This window comes from Aptenodytes patagonicus, chromosome 5 (assembly GCF_965638725.1).
Source record: "Aptenodytes patagonicus chromosome 5, bAptPat1.pri.cur, whole genome shotgun sequence".
Classification (NCBI taxonomy): Eukaryota; Metazoa; Chordata; class Aves; order Sphenisciformes; family Spheniscidae; genus Aptenodytes; species Aptenodytes patagonicus.
The window spans coordinates 67,692,194-67,718,483 of NC_134953.1; the positions used below are offsets into that span (position 1 = coordinate 67,692,194).

Sequence of the window (26,290 nt, forward strand, 5' to 3'; positions counted from 1 at the left end):
TGAAATGCAAGCAGTAATGAACATTCTGACCTTTGTCTTCAACCCTTGGATTCTTGACACCGTGATAAACACTCTATGTATTTTCCTTGGCAACAGCTCATCCATTAAATTAGTTCAATTACCACTATTTAGAAAATTCGAGATGCAAATTTGCCAAAAGTACCTCTGCAGATTTAACTATTTCAAACAAATACATAACAAAGTATCTAACTAGAAGTCTTCATGTGAAAAATTTAGTGCATGCACTGCAACTTCATTTGTGTAAACAAATCACATAGCAGTATTCCCTGTATTAAAGGTATGCAAATACTTATTTCTAATTTTGAGTGAAGACAAATACAGAAACCATGTAAGACCTGAAGTTTCACGTTTTATTTAAACTCCAAGGCAGAGAATTTTAATTCCAAGTTTCACATAATAATTTGTTTTCATGGACAAATTATGAACCCTGCCATAGGAGTTCATCATATAACTACCTTTACTGTCACTATACCGTATGACCACATTAAAATAATGAGGTTTGAACATTCATATCTTCAATTAGAGCTTTGTGGCTTCAAGCACTTAAAGAACAAATGGTGCCATTAACCTAGACCTTACCCCTCAAATATGCACCAAATATATTAACAAACTTACTGAATCATGAGGTCATTGTGAAAATATAAGTCTCAGTGAATTCCATCACAAAGCAAAATCTTGAGGATTTTAATAGGATATTATCTAAGGCATAAAATTAAAATCTCTCATTAAGTTATCTCAACAGCTCATTTAATTTATCAGGCTCAAAAATATTTTAAAGGTTATTTTAGGTTAATTACATTTCACATCCTTTTTATGACAGATCTGAAACCTGCACATCTTTCAATCCTCTATTACAAACATTTCCCCCTTGCCAATAACTTAAAGTTCACATTGACACACATTTTTGCATACTCACACTATAGTCTCAACATGACAGCGTTTTAGATTCGTGATGTACACAGAATCTTTTTTTTTTTTAAATGGAAACTTGGTCATTGCAATAAATAACAAAAGCGAGAAGCACCTCAGTCAGTTGTTCCACACTATTTACTAACAAAACAGCTTAGGTAAGCTGGTTTGTTTTGAACACATAAGGCACCCTTCTCAGCAAATTTTTCACTATACATACTTAGTTGGCCACAACTGCTTTCAGTGAAAAAAAATCTGATCAAAGTGCCACAATACAAGAATTCTCCTCATCTATTCCTATAATAAACAAAGCTTTGAAAAAACAGCCTGGCCATTATTTATCGTAGTCTCTGTTCACAAAGGGAAGAACTACAGATATTGACTGTAAATCAAGCCTGCTAGTGTAACGGCTATTCTGACTTCATACCTCATGTTCTCACAGCACAAGGACTCTGCAGTTCCCACCAGGGAAGAGTTTAAAACTCGCAATTCCTGCCGAAGTGCTCAGGTTAGCAATAATAACATAGCAAAGCCAGGTAAGAGATCAAGGAATTCCCTGGCTTTTGAACAACTGACTTGAAAATCTAAATATCTTTAACACAATCAGAAATAAGAGAATGACACAGGCACGCTATATACAGCGACTGCAGGAATAAGTTATTTCATAGCACCATCCATTTGAGTTTCCAACATTTTCCAAGCATTAATAAACTGAAAGTCTGTGAGGTATGCTTTACTCCCAAGTTCTACTGATGACCAAATGACTTAACCTCTCTGTATGTTAGTTTATCAAAGTTCAGATATCAGGATTGTTGCATAAGTCTCAGGCTTTAGTACCGTGTTTCACTTACAAGGCTACACTTATCTCTGCCAAGAGATTTCACCTCTCCCCCTCTAGTATCTCAGGGTAATAAGCACTTTAGATTAACTCTTAGGAAAGATTCTGAGCTGCAGCTGTTCAGAGGTGAAGCATATGAACCCCTGTATTCCCATTTTCCTCCAAGTGGTAAAATAAACAATCACTGTGTCTCTGGAGCTGAAACTGTTTAGATGGCTGGAAAGCCACATTGCATGGCTTGGATAAACCAAAATGATACAGTATAGGAAAACATACCAAACCAAAAACAGCAGCCAAACATGGAGGATTATGCTACTGATTTCTAGAGCATCTCCAAAGCTTTTGCTTAGTCAGAGTTACAGGGGATTTTTATAGATGTCCTAAAGCTCAAAACAGTTTACATTACTGGAACAAAGTAGTTTGAAACTTAGGCAAACAAACTATTTCATGTTTAAAGACTGATCCTCCTATTATCACATCCTAGGAAACAGTTACCAGAAGTGTTACCAGACACAGAAGGCAGACGTTAAAATATTAAATGTGGACATCTCACACGGCCTTTCTATGGAAATACCCGCCAAAAAATCACCAAAATAGAACAGCCAACTTTCTAATATTTTAAATCGAAAACCAGAATTTTTAATTGTCTACATCAGTATGTTTTTATATAGAGGTCAATAAGAACCACAGAACACCACTCTTATAGAACAAAGCCTCACTCAGTGACAATGTGTTTTCAAGACAGTCTGAATAATTCTCCATATTCTATCTTCAGTTCCCCACAGCTCCTCAAGCAAAAAAAAGCTAATTTTCCATGCACACTACAGCAGTTTCTCACTTTACACCTACAATAGTGCTGCTGTCAGGAACAGAACTGACTGCATGTGCCAAAAATCAATTCAACATATTCATAGACAAAAAAAATAACACGCAGTATCTGAAGATAATGAGAACTGCAATCATTCAAACTGACAGTCTAGTGCCTAACAATTATCACAAGGCAAGTTTTATGAATTCATATTTCCTACAATGACAAGCCTCAGGTTACAGAGAAGGGTGTTCAAATTTTCTTTCAAGTATGAAAGTCTCCTTTGAGCCAGTGAGTCCACTCCAAAATGGAATTCACTTAAATGAAGTTAGTAAAAAGATGCTGACTGTGTTTAAGCAATATGCTGAAGTTTCTTCAGAGCAAGACGCTGTGTTTAAGTAATATGCACTGTACATTAAATATAACTTTAGTACAGAATTTATCACAATTATTTGCTGTTCTTTACACAGATACAAGGGAATTATTCAGAATGAAGTTTACTAGTGAAAAACCTATCAGGACTATCAGTTTTGAATGCCACTGTGAAGCATGTGTCCTGAATCTATCATGAAAACACACAGAATTATAGCATACACATTTTAGTTTTCCTACCAGAGATACCTTAAAGCTGTGACAAAGGTAAGTCTCTGCAAGCACTCTAAACCCTGCCCAATGCTCAGAATTTTGCTCAGAATACTTAAATACGTTCAAAGAAGCTTTTCTGCACTTTGCTTACAATATCATTTACTTCTTTGCAAAGGCCTTATTCTCCACTGTTCCGCATTATCAGATCCAAATTCCTTGTTCTTACTTTCAAGTTTTATCATTCAGCTCACGCCGATACGTTCAACCCTCTGTCTAGAACTTGCTCCCTACCTCTTTCCTCAAACCCAGCCCCTTCAAACAAATGCAAGCTTGGACACTGCTTTAGTTCTTCAAGCAACACTCATCTTCTATCTATCTCCTTATAGCCACTTATTTCTCATATCAGGTTATTACAATTACAACTACTATTTTAAAATGCCATTTCCATGCCTTCATGCAGTAATAAAATCAATTCATTCATACAACCATAGTTTCTGCTATCTTTTGCTTTTCTAACAATATAAAAATATAAAATTCTACTTGTACAGTCAAGTGTTGAAAGTTCTCTATTCCCTAAAACAATTTGTGGTCTTCATCAACTATAACTTTAATGATTATTCTTAGACAAAAATATTTTCAGCTGTATTAAGCAATATTTAAATAGTCATCATGTTACCACCTAAAATACAAACTAAAAGTAAGGTTATCTATGACAAAACATTTGGTGGAAAAAAGCAGCTGCGTGTTTCAGAACACACAAATGTAAATGAAGTTTTCTCATCAGATTCAAATGTCTGCTTCTGTAGAACTATGCATAACTGACATTAATGATTTGTCCCCCAACTAGTATTGTATTTCTCAATAAAAAGACAGAGATTACGTCTAATTCTTTTGTGAGGAGGTAGAAGTCTAAGCTCTATGCACTCGCCTCACTGCCAGTGTACATATCGAGCAGAAAGGTGGAGAGTGCGGTGGAAGATCAACTATTGTGCTTTGTAAAGTAATGTTTAATTTGCTAGTCAGATACCCGCTAGTCACTACAAACTCTACTCCTTCCAAGACCTCATCACTGTGAGATTAACAACCACTACCCAGATGCCTGCATAAAGCAGAGATCCTAAATAATAAACAGGAAATCCATTAAAGCACTAGGAACTAAGTAGGAGACCCAGAGATAGAATTTTCTTTTATAACTAGGAGGGTTTTTGAAGCAGAGTATAAAGAAGCTTGAACTTCTAGTTCCACTGCACTTCATCTGGCCTTTTGAATTATTACTTTCTGTACTGAATTGACAAGCAACATAGAATTAAGGTTTCCTTTAGCTATAGTCTACAGAAAAACACCTCCAGCTCTTCTTTAGGTTGGCCCTGTAGCAATGGTGTCATTTTGTGTTGAAAACGCAATTCACTATACTGAGACCTCCAGTACTCCAGCACCACCTAGCAGGCCATAGACCAAAACACAATTAGGCAACACAGCTTCTGACCCAAAAATTACAAACAACAATGATTTCTATAATTAGCTCCAAATAATAATTTTTTTTAAAAAAAAATCTTATTTTCTTCATAACTATCCCAACCATCATCTCTCTGTTACCAGAAAAAGAATTTTTGCAAACCACGGTATAGTATTAAAATATGAAGCTAATTCATACTCCAGCTAAAAAAAAAAAAAAGGCCAGATTATTAGCAAGTAGTTATTGTGGAACACGATGCCAGAAATAACGTGCCCGTGCTGTAAAATCACTAACAATTACCAGGATCTCTAAAACGTTTTACAGAAACTCACCGGGTCCTGGAGTTGGTGTACTCCTGTCAACTGCCAGCGCCCACCAGCAGATGGCAGACCACCACCACGAACCCCGCGGCGGCCTTCCGAAGACTAGGCAAGCGGATTTAGCTTTCACCTGAATGTAAAGGGAATTACCTAAATTGTCTCACCCACAATCCCAAACCCGTAGCCAACTAGCCACTCTTCCTGGTAGCCAAGAATGATACAGATTTGAAGTACATCCTTTTGTAATGAAGAGCAGAAAGAGCAACCTGCGCAGGGGAAATACACTATTACAGAAACTATATATATTAAGTACAAATTATTCTATACCTAATATACCTAAAACTAAGTAAAAAAAGCAAAGGAGTAAAAATTTAGAAATTCAACAGTAAATATTCTCTCCTACATCTGAAAAGCACACCCCACTTGGACATCAAAGATAACATGCCACAGTGTGAAGTCTGTCTCAGTTACCAGGTTTCCAATACGCGCTTCCTTGCGGAGCCAAGGACCCACCATCACAAGGACGACCATTTTCCCCATTCCACTCAGTACTGCCTAATCCACACAGCTTTGGGGAACTATTCAGAATAAATCAGGCTGAACAGGCAGCATCACTGGCTCAGTGTTATTCAACGCAGGAAGTTCTTCAGCTTGTTAGTAATTTCAGCTCTTCGCATTTGAGCCTTTCTATCCTCCAGATCATTATTCAAAATCTGAGACGTTTTTTTCTTTTAACCACTTCTTCTAGAACAAGACCAGGGAAAAGTGGATTATCTGGCACTTTCTACAACAGCAAAGAATACGCAATTGTCTCATTTTTTAACCATTACCTTACAAAGAAAATGTAAAACCGTAAGTCATTTGAAATTATTCTCTGAAGGGGAGACTGACCCTACAAGGAAATCTTGCAAGTCTGGCATCAGAGGATTAACAGAGCACCAACTGCTTAGTCAGCAGACTTCATCTCTGAAGATGAAGAAATGGCTCTGACCACGTACCATGTGGTACAGAATATAAGGAAGAAAGTTTACACTAAAGAGAGAACTGCAACCACCCGACTAGAATCCTCAACCTCGTTTTCAAAAATTACGTTCAGTTTTTCAGTTCAAGGACAGTACAGTGAGTTTCAGTTCAGTACTGGGAGCACTTTAGAAAACTGAAGTTTGTAAGTATTAAAAAAAAAAAAATCAAAAATAAAGGTTCAAAATCTCTTTCACAAAAGTATCTAATTTTCCACTGACAGGCTGCTTCAAATGTTTTCCCATCACCACAGCTGGCAGAAGGAACATGCATGGTTTCTTATTCTTGGAACATCTCAAACTTTTCCGGGCATTAGATAGTGAGCAATGCATGTACGATGTAGTCCTAATTAATGGGTAGCACACCGTCAGATATTTCTTTCACAAAACACTGGAGACAGTGCTTGAGATGCTTTTTACGGGGGGTAAAGGGGTGGGAGACACACAAAAAAACCCACATCTCTCTCCACAAATGTAAATACGTATTCAGCATTAGTGTAGTGCTCCAGTTGAGCAACCTGTCCTTAACAATAAACATGAGGGGAAAATTATCCCTTGTCCACCCATAAATGCTCCAGCCCTGGAACATTAACACCTTACAGCATTGCTTCTGGCAATCAATTTCATCCACATTGAGTTTTGTCAAAATAAATATTTGCAAGAAAGACACTCTCAACCTACCTCCTCTACAACAATCACAACCTTCTCTTCACAAGCTCTTTTTCCTTTCTAAAATTAACAAACCCTGATGCTCTTCATGCCTTTCTTTGTAAGAGAGAATGCACCCCTATTCCTGATCATTCACATCAGCTGCCTCCAAAACACAGTCCAAGTTCTAACTCTTTTTACAACAGGGTGCCTGCCTGCAGGTCTATATTTCAGATAAATAAACCCCCAAACTAAGTCATAGGAGATTTTCCACATTATTGTCCTTCTGTTCCTTATACACACACTTTATACATGCCCCCCGCACCCCCACTTTTTATTATATTTGGGTCTTGAGAGCAGAAAACACCACTGAGATGCCCACAATGATGCTTTATGTCTTTTTTCTCTGATTACTTCCTTGGCTATCTTAGGGATTCAAAAGTCTTAAATAGGACACTCCCCACCAGAATTCAATCTACTAGGATCAGAGGCATCCATCTTAAGAGTAGATGATCAGCTGAAGGTCATCCTCTGAAATCTTCACATATATTTAGAAGGCACACAGATCAGATCAACGTCTATCATTCCATGATGACAGATTCAGTCTGCCCTGGCTTCTTTCTCAAGTCAAGGATCTAGTGGCAACTGCTATGCAGACACATTAATCCAGACTATCACATATGTACGAGCCGAAAGATTCTGTCTAACAATAAATTGTGCTTATGTAGTTTAGCATGTTAGAATTTGATGTGTTTCCAGTTCTTGAGTTGTTGCTGATAAGTAGCCTAGCTATCCATCTTGTTTCAGAAGCTGCAAACTAATTTCTATAGATTTGCTATTGTTAATTTATCTTTTTGCTTTGCAAATACTTTCAATGTTGACAAGAATGCAATTTAAGCGCAGCAAACAATCTGTAGGATTAGTAGTGGTTAGAAAGTAAAAAAACCACATTACTGAATGCCAGCAAAGCAATTTAGCAAAGGAAAATCCACCGATACCTACAGTGCCAAAAAGAGGCAGCAGAAACAATGCACATAGCTTTGAGTAGTCTGGCTTTCCCATACCACACTCCCACTTCTCTCTAGCTATCCGTCTATTGTATTATAACAAATGATAAAAGAATTAAATGCTCTAGCAATCAAGGCTGGCATATTAAAATGACACTCTGCATTACTGAACCTACTCCTCTCTTAATAGAGCTATTCTTCAAAGGAGATTAATTATATTGGCAAGAGACCTTTTGCTATTCTAATTTGTGAAACGTATTTCAATACCACAAGCATATTAAAACAGCTGCAAACATGCAACTAGCTCCAAGATCCCAGGTCTCACTGCATTTAATTAGGTGTTCATCTTGTGACCAGCTCTTTAGTCATTGCTTTAGAAGCCCACTTCAAGTAAAAATTCTTAATTTCTAGGCTTAATTAACTGCAACTGTAATTAACATACAGCCCACCATAAAGTATACAGAGATAGGAAAGTGACCATATACTTCAGTACCTAACACCATCACAGAGGAACAAATACTGGATTTATAGCTGAATTTCTCTGCTTTAATTAGAAAGCAGAGAATTTCAAATTATTTTAAAATAAGTTATTGGCATCATGTTTCATATCAGAACATTTGATAGAGAGCACAAACACTGCCATGACAAACTGAAAATACATCATATTAGTAATATGCAGAATTGTAACATGCAAACAGATCTGCAGCTTGCTGAACTGTACACAGCTGTTAAGCAACGAACTAGTATTCCAAATTAAATATCTGAGAACTAATGCTTTGTTTTAAAGCACAGTTATTTTCATTAACTTAAGCTGTGAAGCTTCAAGGCATTTGCCTGCCTCTAGAGAACAGGCCTGTATTTTAACATACTACTTTTTTTAATCCTCATCAGATAAACACTTAGATGCCAAGTTCACGTGAGCGTTTTCCCTTTCTGTTGATACAGTCAAATTATAACCACTGCTAAGAGTAGAAATTTAAGACAAACACTGAACAGGCACCAAACTAAGACACAACACAGTTAAATCAGATCAGAAGAATTTCAATATAGTAGCATGTCTGAATATGCTAAGACTACAAATACTTCATTGTGAAATCAAAATTAGTGGTAGCACAAACGCATGGCTTTTTGAACTTTAAAGATTTAAGTTTCTTTTCATAGCCTGGTGGTGCCAAACTGTCTAGGATCCCCCAAAAAATTCTAAGGGCTAACAATCTAAGGGCTATATCCAAGGTAAACCCTTTTACTTAAGGGGTCATTGCTTCTAAATAGTCTTACAACGTAATATAAATTTACCCAGTTACTTGCAGCTCTATAAAGTAGTGCACACCAAAATTTCCTCATTTGAGTAAAACTTGTTATACAGAAAACCCTATGGAAGTTCGGCAAAAAAAGCTTCTAGCTTTGCTTTTAGTCCAGTATTTAGCAACAATTTCTGTTGCACATACGACTGCTCACAAATAACTGTCTTTTCCTACTCTTACATCTTTCTTCTCCTGGCGCTTCAATGATTTTAGATATTTAGAGGTAGTAAGAAACATCTACAAACAAAACGTATGTTCCTTTTGGTTTGCAATTCAGTCTTGACAATAGCCATTTGAGTTTCCCCACCATACAGAATACTCTCGTCTTAGAAAGTGTAATTTAACAGATGCAACATTCTTCAAAAACACGTTCACTTTACCAAAACCTTTTGACAGAAACCATGCAGAACAGCAGATGTCAGTTCCAGCTCTTCAATTCCTTGGACAGTTATCCCTTTCAGCTTCATCCCCCTAGTTATTCTCTAGGGAAACAGGCAGAGGTATCTACTCAGAAAGCTGTTTCCCAATTAAACTTGTTTTAAATGGTCAAGTTCCCATGCTCACATCACCCTAGACTTCCAGTGATATTTTCTTTCAGGTATCAGGCAGCTTAAGTAGCATTGGGAAGGAGCATCCCCCAGAAGAAATTATTTTTCACGCACACTTTTTTTTCCTGCTTTTTGTCAAAAGCAGGATGAACGTATTCTCCTCCTAATTCACCCTCTACCCTAAAAAGGGCCCACAGGAACAAAATACTGCATTCACAGAGCAGGAGCAGGGAAAGCAAGGTAAAAACTAAAGCACAGGATCGCACCACTTTTTATTTACAGCACAAAATCATCACGAGTGTTCTCAGACTCACTCACCAAACCAGCAGTAAGTGAAGGAGCAGATTGTCCTAGAGACTGATTTCTCATGCGGACCAGGTTTGAGGTATCTCCAGGTGGCTGCCATATTGTCTGTCCCACTCCACTGTGGACACTATTTGATAAGGGAAGTAGCTGTTTTCCTTTAAAAACAAAACCAAGATACTATCAGCTTGTTTTTAAAGTTCAAAATAAAATGCTGAAAACAAATACTGCACGTGGGAAAAAAGCGTTTAATAAAAAAAGCAATTTAAAGGTTTTGGTAGGTTAGAACTTGTAAGGGCACACTACCTGTGAATTCATTATGTTTAATAACTAAGTATTTCCAAAAACTCTAGTTTACATTTTGAGGTAATGGGTAAATCCAAAACCTTGTAGAAGTAGACTTCATCGCTTTATACCTTTCTATACTTCACACAGCTTACAAAGGAAACAACATTTGCTGCCAATTAAACAATTTATTGCCCTATAGAGAGGCAATGTTAATGTTGCAAACTCTCTTAAGTATAATTTTAAAAATTCTTACAAAAATACATTCATAATTGTAAAATATTACCTCTCCTACATGGCTTAGCCATCTAGACATCCCCACTTTCTCCTACCATTGGAACATTCAGCAGTAGATTTCATGCAGCTGTGATGAGAATATAGTGTATGTTTAAACATTGTTTTGCTTTGAACCATGCATGGATATTTTCTGTCTAAGAAGTTTCACTCTTCAGCAATATCATATTATCTTAAAAGCAAAACATTCTGTTTCCCAAGTCTCCCTTTTATCTGATTGATTACTGTAGGTGCTGATCTCCCATGCTACATACACAAACAGTGAGAAGAGTAGTTCCTATCTCAACAAGTTCACACCATTGTACTTTACTGCAGGAAATACAGTAATCATTTAAAAGGATCTGCTCAATACATTTTTTTTCTAGACAATATAACACTCCTTTTTGAAAAATGTCAAGCAGTAAATTTCCACAATAAGAAAGAAACAATGTCAAAGTAGGTCATATTTTGACTCCATCAAGCTTGACGGTTTCCTTTTATGTACAACGTCATTCACAAAAAAAAGAGAAGAAAGATAGTATTGTGGTTAAAAACACATAAGTGAAAAAGTCTGTAAATCTGGGTTCCATTATTAGCTTCCAGATGACTTCCCTCTGTAACTTTGGTTAGTCAACCTCTGTACTTCAGTTTCACTATCTGCAAAATGGGAGTGAATAATACCTCTTTTCCTTAAAATTAGGACTGTGAGACTAAATTACACACACCCCCTTCCAAGCATGGTGAAGATAGTTGCATTCAACAGACTATTACATGCTCAGACACTACAACAGAAGTCACAGGGGACTACGACATTTGTTGCAGTAAGTAGCAGGAGGAAGTCTACATCTTTAATCACATACTGTAGAAAAATAGTTTTTTTCGCAGAGGCAGCAAGCCATTTTACAAATTCAACTTCACCTTAGAATTAGATATGAAATATTACATTCATTACATAAAAGTAGCTACAATATTTGGAAGACTGTCACATAATGTGATTAGCCATGATGCCGGGGGGGGGGGGGGGCGGGGAGTGGTATCTTTTTGGTTTCCTGGGGTTTTTTAAACTTATTTATGTTAATTTTCTGTGAACATTACGAGCAATGGGCCAAGTACACATTAATAGAATGAGTCAAAGCGTATTAGAGATGAGAAGGCTCAACTTTAGCTAGCAAACAGAGACACAGCATATCAGTACCTTTTTCCCAGTCCCACTCAAGCTGCTTACAGCTGTGGACGTGATTTTTATGGTTTGCTCTTTTTCAAGATTATGTGTAAATACAATGACTCTTCTTGTCTGCAGACATCTAAAACTACAGAAACGTACATTGCTGTATTTATCTCAGTAAAGCACTAACAAAGATATCCTATAATAGCAATTCAAATCATATAATTATCTAACAGTTCAAAATGCCAGTGCTTGAGAGCAAGAATAACATTATTTAAATCTCCATAAGAGATAGTTCTCAGTATCTCCTTTAGGTCCACAAAATCTGAATCCAGGAAGACAGAATTCCATCAAGAGTCAAATCTAAGCCAACCAGTTCGCAGGCACAATCATCTATACTCTTTAAACTTATTTGCTTCTGTTGCAAAAATAAGGTGGAATTATTTTCAGGACAGAGCTTGAAGCTAAAGCCTTTACCTGCCATGCCTCAAGTTCTACATACATTCCAAACACCCACATTTAAAATATATATCTAAACATCTACATTTTCTTTATCCAATTGGGTGAAACTGATCTTGTTGGGGCTCTTTTCCCCTTCCTGAATCAGACTATATAACTGGAAAAGTCATTAACATGAAGCAACAAGTTCTGGAGAACATTATCATTTCAGAACAGAAAGTTTACAAGAATGTTATCTCCAAACAGAAAAATTATTTTTAAAAAAGAAATAGAACTTCTCCAGTTTTCCTGCTTACTCCTATTTACTTTCCTTTGCTTACTTCTACTCAAGGGAAAAACAAACAAAAAAAAAAAAACCTGCAGTACTATCTTCGGCCATTGGAATCAGCCAACAGCTGTGTAGTTAATAAACTTCTGTTTTCCTCTAGCAATTAACCTACCTTAGAGAACAAACTTGCATGAGTGCAAAACATTATGAATGTTTCCATTTTTCAGAAACAAGCCACTTACTACAAATAAAACATTAAGACAAGGCCAAGCCAAAACAAAATATGCATACTTTACTGCTTATTTAATTCTATTACACCTAGCACCTCAAACATTAAAATATTTATCTTCCCCTGATAAAGGACGGAGGAACCAGGACTGGATGTATTTTCACAATCACATAAGTCAAGCCCATGCTGCTGCCAAAATGGGTGGTTTCACCCTCTTCCTCTTCCCCTCCCACCTGAGAGTTTCCAAGCCTTCCTGTTCTTGCACTAACATGCAAATAGGCAAACAGTCAGCCTAATTAGGGAGCCAATGGGTTGCAAGTTAACCCTACAGAACAGCAGTGGTATTCAGGCAGATCAGCTATTTCATTCTAGACTGATCAGGCAGCTCTGTATGTTCTAATGCCAGCATCACAGACTTTGGTACCAGCTTTAAACAATTGTGAAACCATCCCCTAGCCCACATATGAAGTCTTTGAAAAAGAAAACTACTGACCTTGGTCCTCCATTTTTTGGCTAATTACTAGACTATGCTCACTCCATGCTTCTACAGTTGACAAACTAAATTCTCTGACAGGGCTGAAGACTGTGTTCACAAGAAAAAAAAAAACAAACTTTACACAAACTGAAAAAACATCTAGTTAGTAAGCAAGATTTTTACTTTGAATCACAAATGCCTACAGTGCTTTTGAAGCCAAAAAGAAGCTAAATAATAATTTGAACCTGATATAAAAGTCAACTTCCCAGCAAGAAACAACATGGCAAAATAGGCAAGCTGGCCTTAAAAGTGAGAGAGGTAAGAATGCATCACTGTGTTGCCTAAAGTTCCACCGCTCCCTTCTTTTAACTTCGCACATAAAGTCTTAGTTTCTAACTTTTCACCCTGGGCAGTATACGGAATTTCACTCCAAATCCAATCTCTCTTTTTCACTCTTTTCTACTAATATTTCTTTTCGCATCTTTCCTCTTACATAAAATTTTGTATGCCCTCCCAACAAGAGGTCACCTGTAGTTTTAAATAAACGACTTATCAGTATCTTTTATTACAACTGTTATGCCAACAAGTAACACTACATCTTTAATACTAATGAAATGTCATATAGTCTTTACAAAACAGCATACCTGACAAAGAACTTGCCAAACTACCTCTTCGTAGCTTGCAGTCATCTTGACTTAGCTGACGATGGAGCTTGGTTTTCCCAGCAGATGAAAAGATGTCAGGATTGCTGAGCTTCCTGCAATGTAACGGAGTGGATTCTGTTACCATCTCCTGTAGAAAGAAAAACAAGCAGAAGTTTGTTAATGACAGCTAAGTATCTGTTTTCTGCAACATACAATCTCCAAAGCATAAACAAGACTCTCTTAAAAAAAAAAAAACACCACCCCAAAAAAAAAAGCTGCTTAAAATTGTAAATCCCCCTCTTTTGTGCCACATATCTGCACGGAAAGCACATCACAAGATCTCAGTCAAATATGGTCCTTGAACACTATTGCTGTAAGGAACATCATTAATAATAGTCAGAAAAGGCAATTATGCTACAGCAGTTATTTGCTCTTACAGTATGTAGGAAGAGGCTACTGAAAAATGAGGCTCAGCTTTGATTCAAGCTATTTCCTGCTAAAGCAGAGTATTTTCTCCAGGTTTCTTGAATATTTATTCCATCCCGTCTATGAGTAATATACCTATAAAGAAACTGTTGCAATGTCTAATTGCAACCCAAAACTCCTATTATAAGTTACAGCTCTACTACAAGACCATATGTATCACTAAATAATAATTAGGATAGAGATCATCCTTTGTGCAATGTCTTTGTTATTACTATAAACAAAATTAGACATGTATTTGTCAGAAACACTCCCACACATGTAGATTCCTTTCACAGCATACATCAAACTTTCAATCAAAATAGCAGTAGGTAGAACAGTGGCAAGCACAACCACAGTGCTTTCCTCATGCATTTAATTGTTCTGGAGGTGTCAAACTCTCATTTCACACCCAAAGAAGAATTACAAGCACAGCTATCATACATGGATTTGAAGACAATGTGACACTTTCCATTATAGCCTACATAGATGAACTTGGTCAAGTTCTCCCTTCTCTACAGTAGTGCAACACGTTCCACGTGTCTTAATGGATTGCTCCATTTTATTTCAAATGCCTCTCATTAGCTATACAGCACTTCAAGCCATGCTTATCCTCATAAAATCTCATCTGAGGCAGAAAATAAACTGAAAGGAACACTTTCCCTGCATGATACATCACCACATGGTTTAACATAGTTTTAAATCATGTTTAAATCAAAAATTAATATACCAGTAGTGGGTTTTAATTAAAATTTGCAGATTCCAGTCAAAATCTAATTCTGAAGTCATTAATTCAAATCTATTCAGTCTACAGTGTTATGCCTCAAACTGTCAACTCCAGACCAGGACTACACATTCTAAAAACTTCAAGAATTTTTTTTGGGGGGATGGGGATGGGGAAGGAAGGAAGAATGAATAAAGTGGGTTTACATGAAAAAAACCTGAATTTGGATTTGAAATAGAATCCTCACTTAGCTCCGAGTCACTCATTCTCAACCTTTCTTAGACCCCATCTCCTTTTAATCATGAAATCTTTTGGCACCTCATAATAGTAAATAACTTTGTTATTTGTTTGAGAGACAGGAATGCTTTGCTCCGCATCTGCTTCGGTGGTGCACCTTTCACAGCTTGAGAGGTACTGCTCTGATACTATTTCTTCTTCTGGTTACGGTTAGACATTCAGTCGCCGCACTGTCTAAACCAGATCAAGAGAGAGACCTGGGTAACTTAAAGTAGGTCAGTTCACTTACCCAGTTCATCACACAGCTGCAAACAGTTGTATTGGTGCAAGAGTGGGGAGAGGCACAAAAACAAGTGACCTGGGGTAGAGAAAACTGCTTGAGCTGAAAACTTGCTTTAATCTTAAGGTTCCTCATACACATCTTGGAGCAAAGAACCTCACATTTTCATTTGCCTCTGACCTTTTCCACAAAGTTACTGAAGACCTTCATTTCCAGCAGCCTATACTTCTGTTTTTCTGTCATTTGGACAGCTGAAAAGACATCTATCACACTTTCTGTTTGTACTTAGGAGTAAGCTAAGTAATTTTAAATTGCGACATTAGCAGTCCCCCAGCATGCCTCTGAAAGCTGCAGAGGCCAAGGGCAGAAAGTCTTTGCTGTTTCTATTTGGGATGGCAGAAAGTGGTTACATGTGTATATATGTCTAAGTAAACATACAGAAATATACACACATACTTTTAATATGGCTGTCCTAAATGCCTGTAACATCTAAAATCTGTCATGTGTTTCCCAACTGTGACAGCCAGAAATTACCATACCTCAAAAATAACATGGGCACACCAGGTTACAAGCAAATTAGTTAAAAATCTCATCCAGCCTACCCTCTCACACTCCTTAGGCTTCAATCCCACAAATGTTCCCAGCATTCTTCAGTATCTAGCTATTTCCCTGAAACCAGTCATAACTCTGCTGAAAGGCCCTATGCACAAGATGCTACTGATCACCCCTGCAGTCTATGTACTGCCTGCTTACATAAATCCCTAGAAAAGCCAGCTTTTATCCCCACTCTCACCCTGCACAGGCCATTGCCATGATCATCTTGCCTTCTCCAGTGCATTTAGGTTCCTTTAAGAAGGGGAAGCACAGTCCTGCTTGTCAGGCTGATGCAGCAACTGTAGTTGCTCTTCCACCATGTTCAGCTGAGTTGGGGCAGGGGGAGAAAGAGGACAAGCAGAAGATACACAGAAGCTAGTGCCAGTAGAAACGGTACCCTGCCCACCTGGCTGCTGCCCATCGCATCCAAATACTCCCAAATACATCTGCACCCAAGATAGAAACAGAATACACCCCTTACTTAAACTGTGGCTTTGGGGCACCCGCTTTACGTCCCGTTTCTCCCACCCAGCACAAATGCCAGAAAAGAGAATTTGGGGAAGGGGACGCAGGAAAGAGCATCAGGGAAGAGGAATAAGGCTACATGGAATTTCCTCGGCTGCTTCTTTGCTGCTACTTCACTTTCACAAACATCCCACAGGTCTTGATGATGGCTTAGTGTGACGTCCTTAGCTTGAAAGGTCCACCTTACCCCACTAACAAACATCCAATAAATCTAGTAGCTTTACTCCAAGTCAAATTAGTTCAACATCCAAATCAACAAAAGGAACAAAAATCAGCACATGCAAGAAAATAGAACTTTCTCTTCGTTTGAGAGATAAAAACAAGGTATTCTTTTGCCTGCAAAAAATTTCAGCAGAACAATACTGTACAAAAACAATTTTGAGATTATTATATTAACAAGAATACCCATCAGCAGTTAAAATTAAAATTTCAAGATTAACATGAAGAAAAGTGTTCTAACTGGGACTTCTTTGTTCAAGGTTTTGGGGTTGTTTGTTGGGATTTGGGGGTTTTGGGGTTTTATTTGTTTTGTCGTTTTGTTTTGTTCCCCCCCTCAGGTGCACATTCACCTCTCCTCCAACACACACACACCTCGCCCATCTTTCTCAGTGAACTGCAACTAAAAAAGCCCCAAACATTCATTCATTTGGGGCATCAAAGTAAGGAAAGGCAGTAAAGTTAGAAACAAAAGTACTGTACATGTCTAAGTCGTGTTACAAGCAATTTCTGTATTTTACATCTCTCTCTTTCCACCCAATATATAGACATTTGCATACCCCTACCAAAGAAAGAATGTGCCCATTTCCCTACCCTTTCCCTTTCCCCTCTATGCAGTCTCTTCTTATCAGTAAAAACAATTACAAATTCTTAGTATTTCTTCTTGAGTTACAGTACACAAGCTTTTTAGATCTGATAATATCTAAATCAAGAGTACCCCAACTGAAGGAGCACATGAGGCACCAACACTGAAGGGCACACCTACTTCTACCACAATATCCGCTCAGCTACGACATCCTGCCTACACACACCTTTCAGTTCAACCCAATGGTATGTGCCACTTCTCAAAACGTCATTCCAGACGCATTTCTTCAACAGCCATCCCAGCTTAAGCAAATCCTCCCCACCAGGACTTGTACCACAAAGATATGAAAGGAACAGTGGAAAGGTAACAGCTTCCCAGACTCACCAAAGAATCTAGGCTGTCTTCTACAGGAGATAGGCTTAGTACATATTATCTATGGAAAATTCTTCATAAGCCCTTTTTTTGTTAAGCACGTTAAACACTTGGGCAACATTCAGAAGACTACATAGCTGTTCAATGTTTTGAAGAACGGGACGCCAATCACACTCTGCAGGTTTATATATTGTTAAACTCACTTTTCAAATATTAAAAAAAAAATCCAGTGCACTGTTCTGAGACAGCCTATTATGTTTTAAAAAACGCTAAGTACAACATGGCCAGTTTAAAATTTCATTTTTTAAGAGCTATGCCTATATTGTGTCAGCAAAACAATGAAGGGGGAAAGGTTTAACTTGACAACAAGTTGTCTTTCATAAGACTGTAATTTATTTCACTCATCCATCAAAACCCAGCTTCAATATTGCAGTTCATAGACAAACTACATGGAAATAGCAGTGGTTTATGTTACCACTCTTAAAACAAGGAAGGGAAAAAACCCACCGGAAGAGATCTTTCCTTGTCCTTGCCCCAAAGCAAGATGCAATACATACAAAGGACAGAAAAATCTTACACAATATTCCAAATCAATGGATAAAGAAACTCTTTGCAGTGATAGAGCAAAATTTTGCTTACATGCTTTCAAATTACTAAAATTAGACTACCAGAGCAAATGGCCGAAGAATAGATTATGTAGCACAGACTGCTGTAATTTTAAGGACTGCACTTCCACTTTGGAAAAGAAAAAATTCTTGCAGCTTTAGAAATGAAAGCATCAGTAAGCACATAACAGAAACACTTTGCTCACACAGTGTGAAAAGGACTATGAGCCTCCCTCCTTTAATTTCTTTTCAAAGGTGATAGAAGAAAACTTCTTAATTTACTTTGGCCTTGTGTCTTTTGCCACAAGCTAAAAATCAGGCTCAAACAGCCAGCTGAATCCTGCAAAGCTTAGGACTGAAGATAAGTGTCACACAAACAATCTTGATTTGCTAGGCAAAGTTTATTCCTACCAGCCCCTTCAAAGGTATACAAAAGTTTGCTCACATAACTTGAAACAGTAGGATATGAAGAAGAATGGCAAAAGCTTTTCTTGAATAGTGAGAGGCTCTGCATTTTTCAGCTCGATCACTTACCACACTTGCACAGAAAAACAGTTAAAATAGTTGTGGCACTGGAAATACATACAGGTCTGTTTCTCTTGCCTGAAATCTCACACAGGGGTTATTACACTCAGCAAGATGGAGAACCAGACAGATTGCAACAATAGCTGCAGACAAAAGACAAGAAACCAAACGTGCTTCCTGATGTGTACGATTACACTAATATCCCACATTAAAATCCTGATCTGGTAATTTCAGAATACAGCTACAAGGAACCTTCTCAGTCATCTTTTCCATTCCATTGCACAGGGAAAGTCTCCCAGGCAATTCAAGCAAGAAATAAAAGAACAAGCACATATACCACTGCAATGATTTTCAGCAGCTTTTTTTTTTTTTAATATTCATTTAATGGTGCTGCAAGAGAGTAACACAGCACAGACCCTTAATCTACAAATGGCACGTGAATACTCAAAGTGTGGATGTGTGTCAAAGTACTTCCTTGAACTGCCAGATGAAGTACCACACAGTTAGTGAGACTGATATATCAAGCAACACATGAATGTTAGGAAAAAAAACTTCTTAGGACCTGTCTTTATGGCCTACATTTAAGATGTAACAGATCATACAAAGGAGCACTTCCTTACATGTAACTGTGTTATAACTAACTCAAAAATACATTATTCCTAGAGATCTCTACAACAAGCAACTGTGACTTAACAAATATTCAAATCTGCAGGTCAAAACATGTTAAACTATTGGCTGGGGGGGGCAAGGGGGGAAAAAAAAAATCTACAAAAAAGTTTTCTATGAACAGGTAATCAATTAACAAGAAAAATGAGAAAACTTTTTTTTTTTAAGCCTGATGAGCACAATCACCTAAGGTCATCTGGAAGTGAATTCTAGCAAACTGTTGGAAGGAAGAAAAGAATGAAAATTTAAATACAATAAACTGGCAAAGAATACACTAATATTACCATATTTTGTAAGGAAGATAACCAATGAGTCATGCAATTTGAGGATAACTTGACACTTTGAATTTTTTTTAAAGCAATAAAAATAGTCAACATTGAAAGCTGCAATTTTCTTTCTATTTTTTAATACATTACTGTTTGTCCTTTAAAAGATAAAAGCCTGTTGTGTCAGGGTTGCGTGCACGTATCTGAGAAGCATTCTTTTTCTTCTCAGCCTTTCCTCATCACTTTATATAATGTGTGTACATACCCTTAACAAAAGATAAATCTGATCCTGTCATTAGGTCTGCTCTAATATACTTTAAAATACACTGAAAAAGAAAATTAAAGGCCTAGAGAACAGATCGCTAACTAAATATCTGTCTAAATAAGTAGCAATTAACGCAATGGAACCATAGTATTTATGCTTTAGTATTTAGTACTGAAATTTGCCTTAACTTTCTAGCCTGGACATGACATATTGAGGGAAGCGGGCCAGCAGTTTACCAGGAAGCAGAGGTAAGCCCAAATGTGACCAAAATTGTAGGCTGAATAAGAACTTGCAACTAAGACTCTTCTTAACTGTATCTGCTTAACTCATGTACTTGCCAGCAGCATCCTGAAAAATGTCAGACAGCAGAATCAAGGAAAATTACATTAAATCAACATAGCCTCTTAGAGGCTATAATATATTGGTTTACTACATCAACAAGAAAAGCTTTACAGAATACATTACATTATATAAAAGTGTCAGTATTTTAAAGACAGAGAAAAAATATTGTAAAACTCTTTAATAGATTTATTTGAAGAACTTTGCAATAAATCCCAACATTCTCACAAAGGTAAATATATAAACTTAACTTACTGTCAATATTAAGTTTTCAAAATGACTGGAAAGCTAAGCATCATTGCCACATTGATGTTTTCAATAGTTATATAGTGTAACATGCATATATTTAACGTTCTCAATACCTATAGCTTCCTCTCTACTCTCATCTGCAGTTATAATGCAGATGACAGAAAAGTTACAAAACAAATCTAAATCCTTTTGTAAAAAAAAAAAATCCCACAGTTAAAAACCAACAAACAAGAAAAAAAGGAATATTTCCTGAAAGACATAGTATCAGAAACCTGTACTATGAGATACACCCTCCTTCTCTTGTTCCTCCAATGGGAACATCTTTTTTCTTGTTAACTCTTCAGGAAACAACTCCAAGGCATGTTTGATCAGAACTAATGAATTAGAAGCTTTAAGGTTGTTTCACCAGGGAAGTTCAAGTTGTTAACTTTGTTGCCAAGTGTTCCCAGCTGCAGGAATGCATTAAAAAGCGTGTTAAAAAGCAGAAGTAAATATTTACAACTATGTACACTATTACCCCCTTTCTGAGGATCAGAGATGCAGAATCATTTTATTCCTAACGGAACCACAGCCTAGAAGACAAGGTAATTTGTGATTAAATTATATCAGCTTGAATGTTTGGTCCTTATATGAAAATACAAGTAACACCACAATGGTTTACACAAGTATTTGCTCCTACTTCAGGATCTCCTTACTAAGAGACAAATGGGTAGTGTAATTCTTGAATTCAGCTTGTAAAGTGCCTAAAGCCAAAAGAGTTTCATCTAGGGGAGAAAGAGCAACACAGCCCCTACTAAAGTCTGTATCAAACTTTAAAGAAGCTCAAAGGAACCACTATCTATATCAAGACTCAAAACCCCACTACATGCTCACTAGTTACACTGAAAACAAAACCAGTCTGAACAAAGACACTGCACGTTAAAGGCCACATCATTCCTTTATCATTGGTATTCTAGCATGAGTATTTTGAACATAAAAAGGTTGTATAGAGCAGGGAAATTAACTCCTGGCCAGATAAAAAAACATGAACAACTCTGTAATTCATCATTTGTACATTAGAATCCTGTCTGCTGTAAGGATTAAAAGAATTATGACCAAAAACAGTGTGATTTGTAATAAAATTTGGTGTTATAAGACATCAATAACACCTTCTCTCTGAAGATTTTCTTCCATTAAACTCAGATGTGCCAAGCATGTGATGTGTCCCAGCATTACTGACTAGTACTATTGCAAGTTCTCTTTAGCATCCTACGCATTATCAAACACTCATTTATCTTCTATATTCTTGTCTATTAGATTTTATATAGTCAAATAGAGACATAAGTTTAGATTTGCTAAAGACCATAATCCATGGTATCAACAAGCCAAAACTTTTCTCATTTGCCAGTTTCTTATAGATTTATTCAGATATTTATTACACAGAAAACACTGAATTTAACACCTTTTATTACAATTATGCTGTAAGAAAGACTACAATGGGAACTGCTTAAGGAACCAGGCAAGCAGCAGAAACACAGCTGTATCTTAAGCTGTGCATGTAAAGACCTATGATTTCATATTGGCTCTAGAAAGGAGAATTATCAGAACATTCTGCAGGATGCCTTGATATGCTGCAACATTGATGCTAATTTTTTTTTCCAACAAGTGAGCTTTCAGATCTCCAACTATATTTATTTTTGTTCACATTACATTGTCTCACTGTCTCATTCACAGGGAAAGAGCAAAACAACATAAAATACCTACTTATACCTGTGTAAATTCTGTTTAATTTCTATAAACAAAGTTACAATCAAGTCATTTTCATTGGGAATGTAAACTCCTCCTGTTTTTCTATGGAGATGAACAAGACCTAGTGATAGGTTAAAAGTTCATTCAATTTACATAAACAAACAATTGCTTCATAGCAATAGGACCTGGAAGAGAGTTTCACCTAAATTTATACATTACAGACAGGAAGCTCTGGGTCACATTTCAAAAACTGAGAAGTTATCTGTGTTATTATTTGATTCTCAGCCCAAAACAATATAGAATTTTCTATGTCTAAAGCACAAATAAAATATATTTAAAATTAAAATACTAGCTGAAAATACAAAGTTTGGCAAGTGAACAATAATACAGCATATTAAAATGTGCATGCTGTACAAAATTATTTATTTACTAATAGTGCAGAGTTCTAATCTTCTTTTGAAAAAAGCACTTTCAAAAGAAAAATGTTGAGTCATTAAGTTTGAAGTACAGTCTCAAATAAAAGTCTCTGTTGGTCCAGTATGAGAGACAGCCCTTAAAAAAACTGTCCCAAGGCTAAGGGGGCTAGAAGAGAGAAATCCATGCCCAACTGCTGTTCCAAGGCTTGTTTCAAATGAAGCTGCCTACAAAGAAAAGAAAAAGGTAACTCACGAACTGAACTTTGGCGGGGAACCACCCGGGTGAGTTAAAGGGACTTTTCTAATTAGACATTCAATGACTACTTACAGATGTGTACTATAATTTTCAGACTTGATCTTAATTTATAAAGCTCACTTGAATAGTGCATGCTGCACAGAAAGAAAAGTATGAAACCAAAAAACACTACAGGAATCCTCTTTAACCACGCTACTTTTTTGCCCAGGATGCTTTTATATATCGCAATTATCACCTGAATAGCAGTAGTAGTGGAACCATCTGTAGTTAGACAGAGGTTAGTGGCAAAAGAAAATCTAACAAGGCACAATGGTCTGCTAAGAGTTAGAACACTATTAATTCATATACATGACGAAGAAAGACCAAGATACATTTTAATCTGGTGTTATCATCACTGAGGAAGATCGTTATTTGCAGCAGGAAAAAAGATTAAATACTTTTTTTTTTTGTGACAGTGAAAGTTCCAGTCCTTTGGCATCAATATTTTTGTCTCCATTAACCATCTGGAATCTTCTCACTTCCTACCACAAATGAGATAAGCACATCAACGCACAGCAAAAATAAGAAGCACTTATGTGAAGTTTTCCTGAGAACAAATTTTCCCTCAAACTCAACAGCAGATCTGCACATATGGCATGGGGAAAAAAAAATTATCATTTGATTATAAGACTGTAAATAAAACTACCAATGGCATTAGACCTAAAGGAAATGAAGTTAACCTTTGGAAACACAACAAATGCTTAATCCTTAGCTTTTCTTAATAGAAATCACATAAAATCGCAGACAAAGATAAACTAATTCACAATTGTTATCAATGTCCACACAGAGGAATGGAGTCTTTACAGTCTGGCACAAAAGCTTCTCCTCACCAAGCAGCATAATACAGTGCCATCCCAAAGAAACAACAGCCAAAATTTTTTCAAGGACAAGCCATGTATTTCTTCCCTTCTGCTTGAGAACAAAAACAATGCCCAACTATTAGGTTTATGAACATCACCGGGCCTCAAGCTCAAACTGAAAGACTACAGTCAGCAGACGCTTCTGCTAAAGCGTCTGCTAAACTGGCAAAACAATGCTGTAAACAGATTCTCCTCTGTCCTAAAAACAGAGATCAATGCAAAAGTCAAAGAACATACAAATAACTAACTGAACACATAATTTAACTTTCAGGGTCACGTATTTTTGCCACCATCTTCACACTGAGCAGGTCCAATTTAAGTCATTTAATAAAACAGAGAAAGATGTATTTGCTACTAATATGTCACTGCATCCATCTACAACTAAATGTTTAAACATCTAAATGCCTACAGTCATTATATTAACTATACAACTCATTTATAATCTTTCCTCTAAAACAGTGACTATAATTTATTTATTTGTACTCTCTGATCTTCTGGTGTCATCCAGAACACTTAACACCAGTCCTGGTCACTTGATTTCCTTTTAAAGGTCTTTCCTAAGGCTCCACTTTAAAATGTGTTTTTTATGATAATAAAGTGCCTGTAAATACAGTAAAGATTGAATGGTGTGATTTTAGTGACTAATAAACCTGTTTTAATTATCAAGCATTCCATTTTTGAGATGACATTTCCTTGCTCTGGGGCCTTACAATGGCTTCTGTAAAATAAAACTGGGATCTTACTCCATTTCAAATGGCAAAAAATACAATCATAAGAGCTGTTGCTAGCCCTCTCAGTTAGTCCTCAGTGAACAGAGGACATGCATCTACCAGATTAATAGAACAAACATCAAAAAACACAATGCAAGACATTCAGTTATTTCACTGCCTATCAGTGCATTTTTTTCCCCAAGTAGCTCCACAAGTCTCCATTACATACTCTTTTCCAGTTTTGCCTTTCCAAGAGTTTAATACTTCACTTGCATTAGTGAAGTTGGATTCTTTCGGTCTTGTACATGCTTCCTCAGAAAGCTCTGAAAGCCACATAAAGGACAAATATCTACGCAGTTTTGCTGATTTGTGCACTTGCTTTGTAATGACAAATTGTATTTTAAGAAAGAGTGCAGAGAAATGTAATTTGATGATTCTAATGCTGTATGCTCTTCAATGCAGAGAGAAGCAAACCCCAAGTTTAACACCTGGGATAACTGGAAATCAACATGCAACAGGGAGACAGCCTTCCTGGAAACATGCAACCACGCTTAAACCATTTGTAGAGTATAAATCAGGTGTTTATGCAGTCCTTCTGCATGTGTATGGCTCTCAGTGTCATAAAAAAAGCATGCATAAGCAGCAGTATCAAGTTCTGGTTAATATACATAGTACCAGGAAGGCATATTAGAAAACTTTTTTTTTTTTTAAATCATTCTTATTGAGCTCAAAGCATGACAGCTGTGAATTTGAAGGATAAAAGAAGAACATGCTTGAGCATCAATTAGTCAATCTCATAAGTACTACGTTTCATAAAAATCTTCAAGCTTCCTGAAATGCAGCTACAATATGTTTTCACAAGTTTTCATCCCACAGACAGTACTGAATTCCCTTCACTCCTTAGTGGATCGACCTTTTGCACTTAGTTTTTGTTTGGCTGGATTAAGAAAAGATGACAAAGTGTCTCAAGTTTGAGTCCACCCCTTCACATAATTCAGTCTTTAGTAAAACTGCTTTCTGTATGCCGCAGGGCAGCATTTGTTTACCCTTGTAACCATTCTGTACTTTCTCTTCCATCATGAAAGACAAACTGGTCTGTGAACTCTTCCATCAAATCCAATAGGGAAAAATCAACAGGGATAGCAGGACCTACAAAATCTTTTTTTTTCTTTTTAAATCTTGATGTGCTTGCAGCTAACATATCAAAGTGACAAATGCACATAATGTATACTGAGCTAATTTCCATAAGAGCTCACAGTCACTGCAAGGAGTGAGGGCTAGCAGAATGTAGCCTCATATAAGCAACAAATTTAAGCGTTACTGGAAATCTGTCTTGAATGGATTGCTGGATGTTTAGACAATGTGCAGATAATGGAAGCAGCGCTCCAGAACTGCACTGAAATTCAACTTCTTATTATAACTATTCTTAAGTATTTTTACTATTAGCAGAATTAGCTGAGATGCCAAACACCTACAACAAGTTTCTGAAATACTAGCATGACACAGTAAAGGCCAAAAAAAAAATTATCCAAGTAGCATTCAATTAAGTAGTTAAATAACTTATTTTGGCTTTATACTGTTGAAAATGTTTATGGTGGATTACTTGTCACACTATGTAGTAAAAAACATTAGAGAAAATCTTCCTATATAGACAGTTCATGAAGACACGTGTGGACTGAAACTGAATCAGAAATTACATTTCAAAAATTCTTACACTCCCCACAGTCCAACCTTAACAGTGCCATCTGCTTCTGGAAATTTGAACAGGTACATGGAATGTTTTAAAGCACCGTCTTGCTTTTACAT

The 26,290-nt window shown here is 36.8% G+C and overlaps 1 protein-coding gene across 10 annotated transcripts in view; it reads right to left on the reverse strand.

Moving 5' to 3' along the window:
* Positions 1 to 26,290, reverse strand: part of MAST2 (microtubule associated serine/threonine kinase 2) — a 196,375-nt gene that overhangs the window by 160,195 nt on the left and 9,890 nt on the right. For all 10 annotated transcript variants that reach the window (XM_076340290.1, XM_076340294.1, XM_076340292.1 and 7 more), the window contains exons 2-3: positions 13,565 to 13,712; positions 9,782 to 9,924 (exon numbers count right to left, since the gene is read on the reverse strand). In XM_076340290.1, the coding sequence (XP_076196405.1) occupies positions 9,782 to 9,924; positions 13,565 to 13,712 (291 nt within the window). The remainder of the gene's footprint in view (positions 1 to 9,781; positions 9,925 to 13,564; positions 13,713 to 26,290) is intronic.